The following is a 14,423-nucleotide window of genomic DNA, read 5'->3' as shown; positions in this document are numbered from 1 at the left end:
CAGCCGCTGCAAGTAAGTCGCCCTGTTTGTAAATCATTTACCTCCTACTCTCAACTATTTGTCTCCAACATGGGTAGGAGGGTACACTGCAAAGAGTTGTTAACAAACTCATCCCAAAAACATTGATGAGATTTCAAGTGTGCTGCAATTATTTTAATCTACATTATTTTTTATCACAATTGGGTTTCATATTTACAAAATTGGGTTTCAAATTCACTGATATTCATTCATGCCAAATTCATAAATAGAGTTTTTTGTATCCTTTTTATTCAACTCACAACTAGCCACAATCTACATTTCATAATTCAATCTTCAAATTTGCTTCACATACAAACAACCTTGCCTTCAAACCACTTTGATTTATTAACCAGAGTTACCTTTGAGTAATTTTTTTAAAAGCCATTGGACACTTTCGGTAAACAGTATTGTCCAAGGCCCACACTTCGTGTAACACAACTTATATATTAAATAACAAATCTGTGAAAATTTTGGCTCAATCAGTCATCGGAGTCGGGAGAAAATAACGGGAAAACCCACCCTTGTTTCCACACATTCTGCCGTGTCATGACATGTGTTTAAAATAAATCCATAAATCTCGATATCGAGAATTGATATTGTTTCAATGTTTTCTCAAAAAGTAAAGCATTTCATGGAATAATATTTCAAGAGAAGTCTTTCACCATTACCTTCTGTAGACCCCGTAAGTCATTTGTAAATCTGTGAACTTTTAATTTTTTTCTGTTATAAATGCATCAAGAATCTAGTAAGCTTTACAGAAATCGCTCTGTGAAATGTTCAGCTCAGCTACATGTACTACTATATTTTACTACCATCTGACCATAGGGTAAATGTCTCATTTAAAAATAAATGACATCACACATAGTAAATAGATAGAGGCCAGGTTATAGGGTCCAATACAGAGCATAAGAGCTTCTAAGCAGAAAATATTGATTACAATTTTTCTGCTTAGCAGAAATGAGCAGTATACCAGTCATTAATTGTACTTGTGACATGGTAGTTTGGCTGGTAACCTTATTCTGGTTAGCATAATGTTTACTTGCTTAGCTTATTTTATAGGTGCAAGTAACTTTATGTGACCCCATACTTGTGTTCACATATTTATTTAGTTCTAAGCGCATCAACCCTAAATACACTGGACACTATTGGTAATTGCCAAAGACCAGTCTTCTCACTTGGTGTGTCTCAATGTATGCATAAAATAACAAACCTGTGAAAATTTGAACTCAATTGGTCGTCGAAGTTGCGAGATAATAAAGAAAGAAAAAACACCCTTGTCACATTAAGTTGTGTGCGTTCAGATGGTTGATTTCGAGACCTCAAATTCTAAATCTGAGGTCTCAAAATCAAATTCGTGGAAAATTACTTCTTTCTCGAAAACTATGGCACTTCAGAGGGAGCCGTTTCTCTCAATGATTTATACCATCAACCTCTCCCCATTACTCGTTACCAAGTAAGGTTTTATGGCAATAATTATTTTGAGTAATTACCAATAGTGTCCACTGCCTTCAAGTATTATTTGACGTTTTGTTTTGCTGGTTTGTGTTATTGGAAAAACCTGGAATAAGATTTGTTATTCATTTTGGTTTTTACCCATACACACCAATGTGTGTTTAGCACTGTATACTCAGTACTTAACCGAGTTCTGTGCAAAAACAATCACAGGCATATTACTCGGGTGGGATTCGACACTGCTCTAGAATTGCAAAGGTCGTTGGAACTCGGGTAAGTTACCGAGTAAACAGTGGTAAACGCACATTGGTGTACATGTACATGTATGTATATGGGTAAAAACCAAATCGAATATTCTTTATGTGTGGTAGTTAATGATTTTTGAGATTGATTTGGGTTTTAAGAATGTGATATTGACTACGGTGCACATAAATCAACTTGATCTTTGGAACTAAAATGCTAATGATTTGAAATGTATTTTCATATTTATTTCTATCACAATATGTCAATGATCTTTTTGTGTTTGGTTTATTTTGAGCATGTAATCTGTGTTTGGAAATAAAATTCAAGATGTGAATTCAAAATGTAATTGGTTGAAGTGAATTATCAATATTTATATTAGAATTACTCTAAGGTAAGAAAATGAATGAAAAGTTGTGTATTGTGTGGTGATGGGGTGGGTAGGTAACTGAGCTCCTCGTTAATCATTGTGTAGCATCCCCAAAGCACATAGACTCATTGACAAGTCGTTAAATGTTTGTCGCGGTGATAGCGTCCCGACTCTATCCTGAATTCTCGCAACACTGGCTATGTTATCGCGAGACTGCTGGCCTCTCTAGACTACTGCTCTCATGACTATGGTCTCCAAGCAGTCAGGAAGCCAGGAACCTCGTGTAAGAGCAGTGATCTTGGGAGAGCAGTTTTTACCGCAGAGAGCTAGCTACTGAGTATATTACGCTATCACAACATTAATGACTTGTCTACAAAGCATGACTTGTCTACAAAGCATTCAATATCTGCTACCTGCTGACTCGATAAGCCATTTGCCGGTTAGATTTGGATAATGTCTGGTACAATGACGTGCTTGATCTCAAGTCACCACTTAAGTTTGAATTCCTCAAGACTATCAAGACCCTTGCTATGTCACATGATAAGGGGCAAAGTTACGTAAGAGATGGTGAACACCCATACATAATCCTGAATAGATGTGTATGCCACAATGGTACCAGGGTTTGCTCATCTGGAGGTTGCTACACAAAAGCTAAACCATTCGACATAGCAACTGTCTCTATAGTCTGAGGAATTCAAATTTAAGCAGTAACTTGTGACTAAGCAAGTCATTGTACCAGACATTCTTCAAATCTAACTCACAAATGGCTTATTCAGCCCTACTCTGGTTGGGGGTGGGGGTGAGGGGGAGGGGTGTTAGTTGCAAGGATTTTAGTTGAGGTTGTAAGACCAACAAAGACACGAGGAAACCTACAGTGATGAATAAAACAAATGTATAGAATACGGTCAAACATTAACTCTTCCAAAAAGGAGCGACTATTGCAGCATCCCAGTGACAGCATTGTCAACTGGAAAATACAAGATCAGATCAGAAGTAACTTTTGATATCTGACTCTTTATGTTTTCAGCGTTTTGTTTTAAGCACTTTATCAAGCAAATATTATCCCATGCCCTTTTGTCAGAACAGTTATTTTGTTTTTGACCAAATTATGGTAAGAGGTACAAGGTTATTAAGTATGGATGGATGTGGTTTTCATAATTCAAATATTTCTAACAAAACACAAAGGAAAGACACAATTCAATAAAATAATTAAAGTAATACAAAATTAGTCATACTCTAAACAAATTGCAAGCATAAATGTACATCATTACAGAAGCTTTACACAAGTTCTCAAAAGTCATATTTTCTCTCCATATATAAATAAACATATTTTTTTGACAATCTCATTCATACTCTTAAATTCTCTAACACAGAAACTCCTCATCTCCAAATAAATATTTACAAAGTATATTAATCAAAAACAACAAGTTGGGAAAGTTAGTTTAACATTATCAGCTGACATGTCTTTATACAGCTACCGTAAGTTTAATTAAATAAATATTAATTTCTTTACACAGCTTATTACATGTACATCTGTTCCTTTAAACTGACGAGTGATCGGGTTCGGCCCAAAGTCTGACCCGAAGTCAGACTGATCCATCTTCAAATGGATGAGCTTAGCCCAATTTCATAGAGCTGCTTAATCAGAAAATACTGCATAAAATGTTTCTGCTTAGCAGAAATGAGCAGGATACCAGTCACAAATTGTACTTGTGGCATAGCCCAGGTCGAAATTCCAGTTGAACCTAGTTAAATTGGGTTTAACTGGAACTAGTTGAAACCAGTTGATAAACTAGTTAAACACAGTTAAAACCAGTTGGTTTAATATGGAAAATGGACAGAGACCAACTGGTTTATAATTTCAACCTAGTTGAACACAGTTAAACCTAGTCCAAACCAGTTGGTTAATATGGAAAATGGACGAGTTTGGTCACTATCCAGTTGAACCAGTTGACCCCAGTTAACTAGGTTCAACTGGAATTTTGACCTGGGAGTAGTTTGGCTGGTAACCAAAACTTCATATACAGCTTCATTTACTGTGAGTCAATGTTAACTAATCATCACAGTATTAAACTTACAGTACTTCAAAACAATGTAAACTCATTATCACACTTAAGTAGATTGGGATCAATTTCATGACTCTGTTTATCCCTGTGTTCTGCTTACCTCACCATGCTCCGCTTTCTGTGCAAGTGCCTAATCCTGCTTTTTGCTTACGGTAACCAGAACCACAGAATTTGGCCTTGTTCAGTTAATAATTCTGAAGAAGTAAAACCTACAGACTTAAATGTTTTGTTAAAATTTTAGGCATAAAATTAATTGTACACCAAGTCCACTGCAAGTAGGGCTTAGGACTTCAACAGCAGCAAGAATTTTTGGGGTGTATAGGCCAACACTGGCTCAAACAGTTTGGTAACTTCTTTTGTTATGCTCAAAGAATTACTCATCAGAACTTTCCAATTTAGCAAGTCCACATTGTAACTTGTTAGTTATGCTGTTTTAAGTGACACATAAAAACTTCCATTTTTATAGAGACTCAAAAGTTAGATACAGACAGTCAATTTTAACAGTTACACATAATAGTCCCACAGTGAGACTAGACAAAAGAGACATTATAGAAATCAACACTTATTATACACTGTCGCCAACACTGCTTGTTGCAAGAGGCGAGATGAATCAAAATCAACAAAATTACTGTCAACAAATTTGGCTTTGAAGCTTACAACATGATATCTATTTAATCTATTAATATTAATAACAAAGGTCCAGCCCTGTGATATATTTAAGTAATTCAGAACAAGGCTCTTAAGTAAATCAGATGAAAGTGTTAAAGAACAAGGTTCTTGGTTCTTATAATAAGTGGCAAACTTGAAGAAACTACTCTGTAATTCTACTCTAAGACACTTGCACCATTAGATTGAATACATTGTTACACAAATACTGTATCTAGTTTATAGTCCTGCAGCTGATTTCACAAAACTTTACGCAACTGCGTATGTCCACTTGCCCAACGTTTATGGCGCAGCTGAAAGAACTTCTCATTAAGTTGCCATGCGAATACTTCGACAGCTTTATGTCCAAGTAAAATCTTTAAGAGTGAAGTAATTATGTTTGCCATTTGACTGGCTGAAGAAGCTTTGGTCCATAATTCACTCAAACATTCAATAAGCCGTTTTAAGACATGGCAGACACAATGCTACAACACTACAAGGTTTGGGTAAATTTGTATGTATACGCCCAAACCAAACAGTACACTCCTATCACGTCTGTCATACCTCAAAAAGGCTTATGGCATTGCACACACATGTAACTATCTACAACATATAACTGTTTTCGGTGATATATTAAACAAAGGTCACTTAATGAAGCGTTATTATTGAATTATTTACATTCAATACCATCTTTTTCTATTTCTGCTTCTCCAGAATCAAGCGTTTACTTTACATTAATACTTGCCTCTGGTATAAAAATCTTTTAAACAAGTTAAAGCCATTTGTAACACATAGCATACTTGTGAATATTACACTACTTGTTTTTGTACACTTTATACACAGAAATCAAGTACATGTAATTTCACTATGCACTGACATAGCACTTGTATGTCAGTTTTGTATTTGGATATTAAGAATATAATTTGTTTTGACCCTTAGGCCTACATCGATGTGTATTGAGCACTGTATTACTATTACTTTCCCAAGTTCTTTGGAAAAAAATCATTGGGTGGCATTCAAACCCGGGACCTTTGCACCTCTAGCCACCGGGCTAGGTTGGTGGTTTAGTGGTAAGACATCTATGGCAAGCCATATGCCCAATAATTCGATAAACACTGTTTATCGGTTGATAAACACAGTTTTACGCCGACACCAGATGCCAAATAATTTGACTAAAAAAACACTGTTTACAGTGTTTGTCAACTGATAAACAGCGTTTATCGGATTATTGAGCATATGGCTTGCCATAGACATCTGCTCTAGCAATACAAAGGTCTTAGGTTTGAGTCCTACCAAGTGATTTACCTTCGATTTGTTTCCCAGAACTCGGGACAGTACAGAGTATACAGTGCTTATTACACATCAGTGTGAGGGTAAAATTAAATTACATTCTTGTGTATATCCCAAAGCTATGCACTCATATTCACATATAAAATTCAACTGAAGTAATTTGATTTTGTATTCAGCACTCAGAATTAATTTAATACAAGTACATGGGTCTATCCATTTATATGTGTACATACATTATGAGCAGTAAACCTCAGCATCAAGAATGCCCATGTATACTCAAATACAATTTAGAAAAAGGATCCTCAGATTTTGAAATAATTTTTTTTTTTTGAAAACTGCAGCTGTAATTCATAAATTTGGACCCCAGGTTTGCATTGTCTTAAAGATAAGTGATTTATTTCCCATATCTTGACTCAAAGATTGTTTGTTACTCTTATGTAATAATTTTTCATGGATTAAAATGACGCAGTTTGGGACTTCCTGACCCTTTATTGTAATATGTATTGGAGGTTTTTTATGTGGATACCTTTTTGGTTTTACACGATTTAAAATTATGGATAGTGTCAATTTGTATACTTGTATTTTCTGAAGGTTTTTGAGAAAGTACATGTTTGTGAATTAGGCCTACATGTAACTCCTTGAGTATTTCCCATAAGAACACAGAACACAGTTTTTTCTTTCAAAGATCCATGTTCCATTGTTTCACATGGCCTCATCCCAAATATTGAGCTTTATATTTTTACATCTCCGCAAATACAAACAATCATGCTATCCTGTCTCCTTTTTAAGGAAGGTAGACATATTTCTTTTTTTGTTAGCACCAGTAAATTTCCCCTTATCCCAAACAATTATCACTATAATCAGGTGGTTGATTCCTGTGGTTTCTTTAGTCTTGTCCAATCCCAGATACATGGTCCCTAATTTATGCTGATGTTACCTTTGATATATCAGCTGAGAACTGTTTTTCAACGTTATGCCTAGTTCTATCAAACTCTTTCAATTTAATAACATGTTCACGAAATAGACCCTGAAAGAATTGGGTGTAACAGACTTCAATTTAGGAAGAAACTATAAATAAATAGTATTATTGCGAGGAGTATAAAATCTCTTCTGTGAGTGTTGGCTCTGAGAAGAGATTTAAACATGGTTGTACCCGCAAGTTTACTATTTTATAGTTTCTTCCTATTTCTCCACACCATGCAAAGCTTCAAACAATACTTGGTTTTCAATTTGTTATGTAGCATTATGATTTAAAAGGACAATCAGTTTGGGAACAATACACAGATCAAATTGTGCCCGATCAAGTTCCAGCCAATCAGTGAAATCATGGCTTTAAAACTTTCACAATAGGGAGATCACCTCATAGGGTTGGGCACATTTAGCTCTGTTGGTACGTTAATCCGAAGGTCGTTGGTTCAAGTCCCACTCCAGTCATTTTGTCTTTGTACAAACCAAAACTATCTCTTTTCTTTGGTTACAAAAACAAAATAAACATAATGGTGTTACTTCTCATCAGCAAGAGTTGGGCACTACATCTTTAGTGGACAATTGTACATTTTGAGAGATTGAGAGTGAAATATTGAAGCAGCTCGGGGGATGAACCAGGGCAGTTGGTCAACTCTAACTCCTCAAGGTTCTTCAGCTGGGCCAGACCAGACAGGCCTGCCGCTGTCAGCAATGGACACCCTGTAAACAATAAAATAGCAAATTATTATTCAATTAATAAATGGAAAGATCAGGGCCCGATTTCATAGAGCTGCTAAGCACAAAAATTTGCTTAGCATGAACATTTCTTCCTAGATATTGCTTGTTACTGGTAATCAGCTGTTGGTTGCTTATCCTGAAAATCAAGTGGAAATTTGGTTGGTAATCCTGTTTTTATCGAGGCAAAAATGTCATGCTTAGCAAATGTTTGTGCTTAGCAACTCTATGATAATTATATGTGGCTCTGGGGATTTGGCTGGTAACGGGGCAATGGGATGGTTTGGTTGGGCGGGTAGGATTTGGATTCACTGGCTGGGTTGTGTTGGATGAGATGGGTTGGGTTGGCTTACATGAAAGCATGGTGTTGAAAACAGGTTTATTCAAGAAAAAGGCAAGTGGAAACTGCCTGATTAAAGACACTACTTTTTGGTGCAGTTATATTCCTTGATGATGAAAATGTATGTTCAGACCACATAATTGCCATTATTAGTGACTTAGAAGGTGAGAAATTTGTGAATATGTTTTTTCGTCTTCATATGACGGCCATCTTGAAAACCCAAGAGGACCACCATATAAAAGAAAAAAAGTAACTGCTGCTATTCTAAGTGTTACAGTTGTACTCCTTGACCATGAGAATGTATGTTTGGACACAATTATTGTGATTGTAAGTGACATACAAGCTGAGATTTTGGTAAAAGTATGGGGGTAGGATATTTAAATGGTGGCATACTGAAATTCCAAGACGACCGTCATCTTTGGGAAGTGGTTCCTATCAAAAATGCAAAGCTTAGAGTATAAGGATTGTGTTAACAAAATGTTGTGCTTTGGCAGGCGTGTCCACACCCATCTCAAAATAATAATTATGGCCAAAAGCTGCCTGTATTAAGTTTGTCTGCATCACCTGCCATTCAACAGAAGAGGGCGCTGTTTTAGACGACCACTAACTGAAGACGACAGAATATACTACAGCCGTGCACTATGCAACACGTGTTGAGCTACACAGAGACGAAAGTGAACGGTTTCAGCAGTCCTTGTAAGTTTTTGTTTGTCTTTTTTTTCTGAAACAGATTTTCTTGACGATGTTTTAACTATTCTACATTATTCACTACAAAATCAAGATGACATTTGTGTTCTTAGAATGTGTGATATGATGTTTGCAAGTGGAATAAATCGGGCAAATCTGGTTACAGGTCTGACAGAAATGACTGGAGTGTGAACGGCCGAAATTGGATTCGAACCCAATTCTTATGCACAGGGATTCGTAACCCTCCGGTGTGCAACCATCGGGATAATGGATGATGAAAATGGGCGTTACTGGGATCGGTTAGGTTTCAATTTGGATTGGGATAGGTCGGAGGTATAACTTTCCGTCTAGCGCCACCACTTTTTCACTCATTTTTACAGAAAGGGATATCTCATTGAGGTAAATTAGATAAGATATTATTTCATATCGAATGAAAAGGTGGCGCCATACGGAAACTTTTCCAGAAAAGTCTACAAAAACCTACCATGCGTATATTTTCAGCCCTTGAACAATAAAATGATACAAAATAAATTAACCATGAAATCGATGTGATACCCGCTACTAAAACACGAACTGTTTGTTGCCATCGGGCTAGCCTGGTGGTCTAGTGTACATCTGCTCTAGCTAAACTAATTAGCTCGACTAACTTGTAAGTGTAAAAACCTTTTTGTTAACCAACAAATTAATAACTTTTATGCTTGGGTTTGTTTGACCTGGTTGGAATTGGATGGCTTGCCTTTTGTTCCAATTAAATATTACTGGCAATTAACTTTTTATTTGTTTGCCAACAGCATACAGGTAAACAATTATTCAAATATAGAAAAATATTTTTTTTTTTCTGAAGTTTTTTTTTTTTAAATGTGATAACCCACCTGCTACTGACAGTATGGCCAGGCTCTTCATGTTGTACAAGTGTTGAAGTCCAAAATCCTGTACGTGACAACACCACCTTAGGTATAGCGCCCTCATGCAGTTCATCGTGGACAAGAATCCAATGCCAGTATCTGTTATCCGTACACATCTGAATACAAAATTAAAAAAATAAGAAACATTTTTTGAATAATCTTTCTTCACTGATTTAAACGATTACATCTCAACTCAGCACAGAACAAGAATGTATGTCTACTCATGGTTTTGGTCCCAAACTCAAAACCTAAATGTTTGAGTTCTCGTTATCGTAAAGCATCTTTATTATAAACATTCCATAGAAAACTCAAGCTTAAATGTTGAGTAATGCAGTCAATTTTCTACTGGGATTTTACCAGACAAAATTGGGACAGACGATCTTAAAAGTAGTGGACACTATTGTAATTACTCAAAATAACTATTAGCACAAAAACTTACTTGGTGACGATTAATGAGAAAGAAGTAATTTTCCGCAAATTTGATTTCGAGACCTCAGATTTGGAATTTGAGGTCTCAAAATCAAGCATATGAAAGCACACTCCACAATTTCGTGTGACAATGTTTTTTCCCATTACTATCTCGCAACTTCAACGACCGATTGAGGTCAACTTTTCACAGGTTTGTTATTTTATGATTATGTTGAGATACACCAACTGTGAAGGCTAGTCTTTGACAATTACCAATTGTGTCCACTGCCTTTAAAGGTATAAAGTTTAACTATATACAGCATTGGTTATAAGGGATACAAATGCTTCATTGTTTAATTCTATTCTGAGAGCTTACTAATTATTAAGTTCAAACCATTCTGTGGCAATCCTTCTGAAATCTAGAAACCTAAAAAGCTGATTTTGTGTTTTACATGCTGTAAAATTGTCCACGGATGTTCACTATTAATCCAAAATTTTCACAGGGTTGTTATTTTCATGTTTAAATCAACCGTTAAAACGGTTGATCAAACAAAACATGAACACTGTCTGCGTCTATTTTGTTAGCTCAACCAATCCGGTATATACCTTTAAAGCAATCGCACAACATCGGTAAACAGTATTGTTCAAAGGCCCACACTTCGTGTATCACAACTTATATATAAAATAACAAACCTGTGAAAAGTAAGGCTCAAACGGTCAGCGGAGTTTGGAGAAAATAACGGGAAAACCCACTTTTGTTTCCGCACGTTTCGCCGTGTCATGACATGTGTTTAAAATAAATCCGTTATTCTCGACATCGAGAATTGATATTGTTCTAATGGTTTCTCAAAAAGTAAAGTGTTTCATGGAATAATATTTTAAGGGAAGTCTTTTACCATTACCTTCTGTAAACCCTGTAAGTTATATGTAAATCTGTGAACTTACATATTCTTGTTCTGTTCAGAAAGTGTACAATGGCTTTAACACACAACTGCCCTTTACTCTAGGGAAAGACAGTATAATCAAACATTAAACATTTACATTGAATTGTGTTTGACACTTCCCGCTACCTCCGTCTATTTGATTATGGAAACGTGCATGCATTCGTGAAAAGAAGTCAGAAACCAAGGTAATACTCTGCTTATTTCACCTTGGAGTCCAACTTCAAATCATCTTCATGAAATCCAAGCCGCCTCTTATTACACACTGACGACGGAAAATCACCTTCAGTTTTTAATTTGAAGACACACCTGTGTTTTATTGGAACGGCGTCCTTTGGTGGCGACAAATTTACAAGAAGATATTTGAGACTTGAGGTTATTTTAACATAAGAATTACCCTTCTTCCTTCTAGAGTTAATTAGCCTTCAATTGAAGCCTTGACTGTTGGTGAGGCAGACTCTAGACTACACAGTCTAGTCAGATTTGTTTCATTTCGAGTGACGGTACATTGTGGTTTGAAGAATATTTGATTATTGAATAATTATTGTTTCAACTCTCCGTTTGACAAGTTTTATCGAGTTCTCTGAAATTATTATTTGTTGTTGGTGTCTTGGATGATTATTCAAATTTCTGCACATGGCAAGTAAGACACAACTTAACTTCGCCGAAAATCCATGGATTGTCAGTACCGGTAGCTAACTAATTAGGTTTAGTTTCTGAGATTTAAGTATATAAAAAAACACACATCTAGTTTTGGAAAAATACATTCAAACCAGCCATTAGCCATCAATATGTTGCATTGCAACAAGGGATTACCAAACATAACTTAAAATATAGGCCTTATAAATGCTAAACATTCATTTGTAGTTCTTAGACGGGACGGTTGAAGTAATCTACGAAAGAAATAACAGTTTACTTTGAACCTTGATGTAAAGTCCTGTACTATTTTGACAAAGCAAAAATCATATGTTTTTGATACATAGACGTAAAATTACTTTCTACTTTTAGCTGGAAATACAATCTGACTTGAAAGAAGTGATCATAATTGACTTATGTGTGTGTTTGTCAATGCTGCAATACAATGCATGCCTTATGTGTTTCTTCTGTGTGTATCTGAGTGTAAAGATACCATCTAGAAAATCGATCTCTCTAGGCTATTGCTTAGCACACTCACTGGTTCATTGTTACATTGCATTTAATTACTCAATTGTTACCGCCTGACTCTAATTGGTTTAACTGGCATCTGGACAAACAAATTGCATCACACAACCGGTAAAATTAACATTGTATTGGCACATTGTTGTATGATTTGATTCATTCGAAGCCGGTATGCATCTCAAAGCGACCAATCCAGGGCCTAATTTCATAAAGCCTGTAACCACACAAACTTGCTAAGCATACACTAGTATTGCTTAGCAGAAAAAGGTTACCAGCCAAAATTGCATTAAGTTTGCTTTGTTGTGGCTGGTGCCCAACTAAATGTTTGCTTAGCAAAGAAATTTATCAAGCAGTATTTTATGCTCAACGGTTTTGTATAATTGGGCCCTGCAGTTATGTTACACATGTTTATATTTTTGTTATTTATATTATTTTGTTTTATGTTATGGTCAAACATTCTTTACTATTTTTTCATTTGTTAATAGGAAGGATGGTTTTAAGAAGATTCCATCATTTCAACTTTCCAGATACTAAGAAACTCCAGGTGATCTGTGTATCTTGTGCGATTCCACAGGTAAGGCTTTTTATATAATGTTCGTAAATCTCACATAATACCGTAGATTGCCATACCATCTTACGGGTACACGTTATACACCATTTAATAATCTGTATTTCAGAAGAGTGGTTATCTGATGTTTGAACTCTTATGTTTCCTTCCCATGATAAAGCAGTCTCCACGAGAGCGCAATAGGAATACTTAAAGGCAGTGGACACTGTTGGTAAATGTCAAAGACTAGCCTTCACAGTTTGCAACATATGCATAAAATAACAAACCTGTGAAAATTTGAGCTCAATCGGTCATCGAACTTGCGAGATAATAATGAAAGAAAAACACCCTTGTCACACGAAATTGTGTGCGTTTAGATAGTTGATTTCGAGATCTCAAGTTCTAAATCTGAGGTCTCGAAATCAAACTCGTTGAAAATAACTTCTTTTTCGAAAACTATGGCACTTCATAGGGAGCCGTTTCTCACAATGTTTTATACCATCAACCTCTCCCCATTACTCGTCACCAAGAAAGGTTTTATGCTAATAATTAAGTTGAGTAATTACCAACAGTGTCCACTGCCTTTAATCAAAGTGCTTTGTGTTTATGTTTTCCTTCAAAATTCGTTATGTTGACATGTCGAGGGAATCTTGTCAAATGTAGTGTCAGCGAGGCTATCAAATTGGACACCGGACCTAGGCAAAATGTCTCCGTTGTACAAGGTTCACCGCAGTGATTTAATTCTCGGTTTGAAATTACAACAACGAAACCGCATATCACTCTCAGGAAAATTGTAATCCACTAATTGCGGCTGTGGTTAACCTTCGTGGTAGTATCTTATGTTACATTTTTGTCTTTGATGCTAACATTTTCAATCAATCCTTTCTGACTGGATGGTTAATGGGTTTTTAAGGTCTAGCGTCGACTTCAATATAGCTTTTGTATGTGTTTGTTGGAGACATTTTAGTTCATGACCACACACCAAATATTATATGTATCATCAGCATGAAGTATAAAATCAATTGCTTGTACGATAATCTGGAGGTCGGAGGTTCATGTCCCGCTCTGGTAAATTATTCGTAGTTAAATTCACAATTTGAATGTAATATAATAACATTACAAACATAACACGAGTATGATGGGAGATGGCCTTAGCTTTCGATCCAAACCGGACCTTCGTCAGAGGCAAAAAGAGGAGCAAAAGATTAGAGAAGGGTATCCAGAAAACAAGCGGGAAAAATATATCAACCAAAGTTTTACAAACAATGTGGGGTCTATGAACCAACAAGAGTAAAGTGGTCAGGACAAATGATGGTCAGTGTAAAGTAGTGGAAGACTGGACCATAACGGTGGTAAATGCATTCTAGGTACTCAGATGCAGGAATATATAAATACATGTAAATCATTACCAAATTTGAATATTTTGTTGTATTTTATTTGTTTATTTATTAAAAAAAAAAATGCCCTACTTTAACATAAAAAACACACATATTTTCAAGAAAATTACTTTGATATAGTACGAAACTGATGACAAACTGTTAATGATTGGCCATTATGAGCACGCTGTACCGTCTGTCTTCACTCTGCTGTATGGGCATGCATATTTTATTCTTTAGTCAGTAAACATCAGACGATAAAATATGTGTGGCCCGTCC

The 14,423-nt window shown here is 35.9% G+C and overlaps 1 protein-coding gene across 1 annotated transcript in view; it reads right to left on the bottom strand.

The window, feature by feature from the left end:
- Nucleotides 1–2,916: 2,916 nt before the first annotated feature.
- The window catches only part of LOC139944594 (uncharacterized), a 29,042-nt gene continuing 17,535 nt past the window's right edge, over nt 2,917–14,423 (bottom strand). The window contains exons 2-3 of the mRNA XM_071941649.1: nt 9,682–9,830; nt 2,917–7,767 (exon numbers count right to left, since the gene is read on the bottom strand). Coding sequence (XP_071797750.1) covers nt 7,619–7,767; nt 9,682–9,830 — 298 coding nt within the window. The 3' untranslated portion in view covers nt 2,917–7,618. The remainder of the gene's footprint in view (nt 7,768–9,681; nt 9,831–14,423) is intronic.

The sequence above is a fragment of the Asterias amurensis genome, chromosome 11 (assembly GCF_032118995.1).
Source record: "Asterias amurensis chromosome 11, ASM3211899v1".
Taxonomy (NCBI): Eukaryota; Metazoa; Echinodermata; class Asteroidea; order Forcipulatida; family Asteriidae; genus Asterias; species Asterias amurensis.
This window is presented reverse-complemented; position numbering and strand designations above follow the sequence as displayed.